Here is a 2,419-nt window from a genome sequence, read left to right on the forward strand (position 1 = left end):
AGACAGAGTGTGAAACCCTTTTAAAAAGCGCTTTGAGATCCTCAAAACGGGGGTGGGGGCGAGAGAGGGGCCGCTCTCCCCTGGGAGCTGCCCTGGAGTCCGCGCACCCCCACCTCCTCCGGCTGTGCGTGGAAGTTAAGCGCGACCTCTGGGGAGAGGAGGGGGGGTGACAAGCCCATCCCACCCCCGCCCCCGCCCCGCCCCCCTGGGTCCTGCTGGCCCAGGCCCTGTCCAGGTGGCCCCCAGTCAGGTGCCCGGAACCCCCTTTCAGCACCCCAGTGCGTGCAGGCCTGCAGCTCCCGGCCCCCGCTTCTCTCCCCAGACGCGGCGCGCCCTCCTGGCCTGCTGCGCTGCCCCCATGAAGAAGACCAACATGTGGTTTCTGGAGCGGCTTCGGGGGACCGGGGAGAACGGCGCTGCGGGGGGCGAGGCGGGCGACAAGGCCTCCAAGGGGCCCCTGTACAGCAACGTGCTCACGCCCGACAAGATCCCCGACTTCTTCATCCCCCCCAAGCTGCCGGCCAGCCCCGCGGAGCCCGAAGGGCCGGCTGAGCAGGGCCCGGCCGCCGCCGAGCAGAGCCCGGCCTCGGCTTCGCCCCGCCGAGCCCCGCGGAGCCCCCGGCTGCCCGCCAAGCTGGCGGCCGAGAGCAAGAGCCTGCTGAAGGCGGCCACCCGGCACGTGATCCAGATCGAGAGCGCCGAGGACTGGCCGGCCGAGGAGGCCGCCACCAACGCCGACCCCCAGGCGCAGGGGGCCATGTCCCTGCCCTCCGTGCCCAAGGCGCACACGTCCTACGGCTTCGCCACGCTGGCCGAGAGCCCCCACACGCGGCGCAAGGAGTCCCTGTTCCACAGCGAGCACGGGGCCCTGGCCCAGGTGGGCTCCCCGGGGGCGCGGCGCCGCACGGGGGGCGGCAAGGCGAACGGGGGCGACCGAGCGTCCCGGGAGGCGGGCGGCGCGCTCATGAGCCCCAGCCGCTACTTCAGCGGCGGGGAGAGCGACACGGGGTCCTCGGCCGAGTCCTCCCCGTTCGGGTCCCCGCTGCTCTCGCGCTCCGTGTCGCTGCTCAAGGGCTTCGCCCAGGACAGCCAGGCCAAGGTGAGCCAGCTCAAGCACTCGGTGGGCCGCCACGGCTCCCTGTCGGCGGACGACAGCACCCCGGACACCAGCCCCGGCGCCCGGCGCCGCCGCCTGACGCGCAGGGCCGCCCCGGAGCCGGGCGCGGAGCCGGGCCCGGTGCCCCGCGCGGAGCACGCGGTGCGCATGGGCCCGCGGGGCAGCGTGCGGCTGCTGGCCGAGTACGAGGCGGCCCAGGCGCGGCTGCGGGTGCGGCTGCTGGCCGCCGAGGGTCTGTACGACCATCTGTGCGACGCCCGGAGCATCAACTGCTGCGTGGGCCTGTGCCTGGTGCCCGGGAAGCTCCAGAAGCAGCGCAGCACCATCATCAAGAACAGCCGCCACCCCGTCTTCAACGAGGACTTCTTTTTCGACGGCCTCGGGCCGGCCAGCGCCCGGAAACTGGCCCTCAGGATCAAGGTGGTCAACAAGGGCAGCAGCCTCAAGCGGGACACGCTGCTGGGGGAGAAGGAGCTGCCCCTGACCTCCCTGCTCCCCTTCTTGTAAAGGCCCCTTGCTGCCCACGCTCCGTGCCTCCCGCGGGTGCCCGGGGGAGACCCCCCTCCCTCCCCCCCCCCCCCACACTCAAATTCTGACGGGCGGGCGGCAGGAGACTCACTGGCTGCGCCAGGGGCTGGGAGGAGGAGGTGGGTGTACACTCCGGCTGGGCTGGGCCCGGATGCTCAGCTGTAGCGGGGGCTTTCCGGGGATGCTGCCTGGTGACCAGGATACTATTTTTCGTGGATTCGGTTATTTGGAGGAGGAAAAGAGGGGGCTGCCAGGGAAGAGAAGGCCATTTGCAGGGCTGAGCGCTACCCCCCGTGCCCCAAGTTCCATGTCCCTTGATGTGGTCTCAGCACTTACAGAGGTCTGGAAAGGGGTTCTCAGGTGGCTGGGAACCTGTGCCAGGAGGTGGCCGGGGTGGATGGAAGACCTAGAGGTCTCCAGTCCTGAGGCTGGGCTGAATCTCTTCCTGTGTGGCACGAGTGTCCTCATCCCCCAGGTCTGCCAGACGCCTCCTCCCTCCCCCCTCCACCCCCCCCCTCCCAAAGCAGTGCCAGGGCCCGGGTTCTGCCACCAATGCCCCAGGGGGCTGTGGGAGGCAGCAGAGCTGAGGAGCTCATGGTGCAGGAAATCCCAGAAGATGAAAATGGGAACAATGATGGGAACAATGGCTCCGCTTCTGTCCCTGGAGCCAGACAGCCCTCCCCAGGGGCCGTTTCCCTCCAGTACCTTCTTTGCTTGCTTTTCTGGCAGAGGCCTCCTGCCTGGCTGGTCGGCTGCATCTGCTTCGGAGCCCTG

General features: G+C 70.0%; 1 protein-coding gene across 1 annotated transcript; it reads left to right on the plus strand.

The window, feature by feature from the left end:
• Positions 1 to 358: 358 nt before the first annotated feature.
• Positions 359 to 1,694, plus strand: C2CD4C (C2 calcium dependent domain containing 4C). The gene has a single exon (XM_054716929.1). It carries the CDS (start codon positions 359 to 361, stop codon positions 1,622 to 1,624), a length of 1,266 nt encoding a protein of 421 aa, XP_054572904.1. The 3' UTR covers positions 1,625 to 1,694.
• The last annotated feature ends 725 nt before the right edge of the window (positions 1,695 to 2,419 follow it).

The sequence above is a fragment of the Eptesicus fuscus genome, chromosome 6, assembly GCF_027574615.1.
Source record: "Eptesicus fuscus isolate TK198812 chromosome 6, DD_ASM_mEF_20220401, whole genome shotgun sequence".
NCBI lineage: Eukaryota > Metazoa > Chordata > Mammalia > Chiroptera > Vespertilionidae > Eptesicus > Eptesicus fuscus.

What these genes read in the sequence shown, in the direction of transcription:
- C2CD4C (XM_054716929.1), top strand. Translation starts at nt 359, where the DNA reads ATGAAGAAGACCAACATGTGGTTTCTGGAGCGGCTTCGGGGGACCGGG.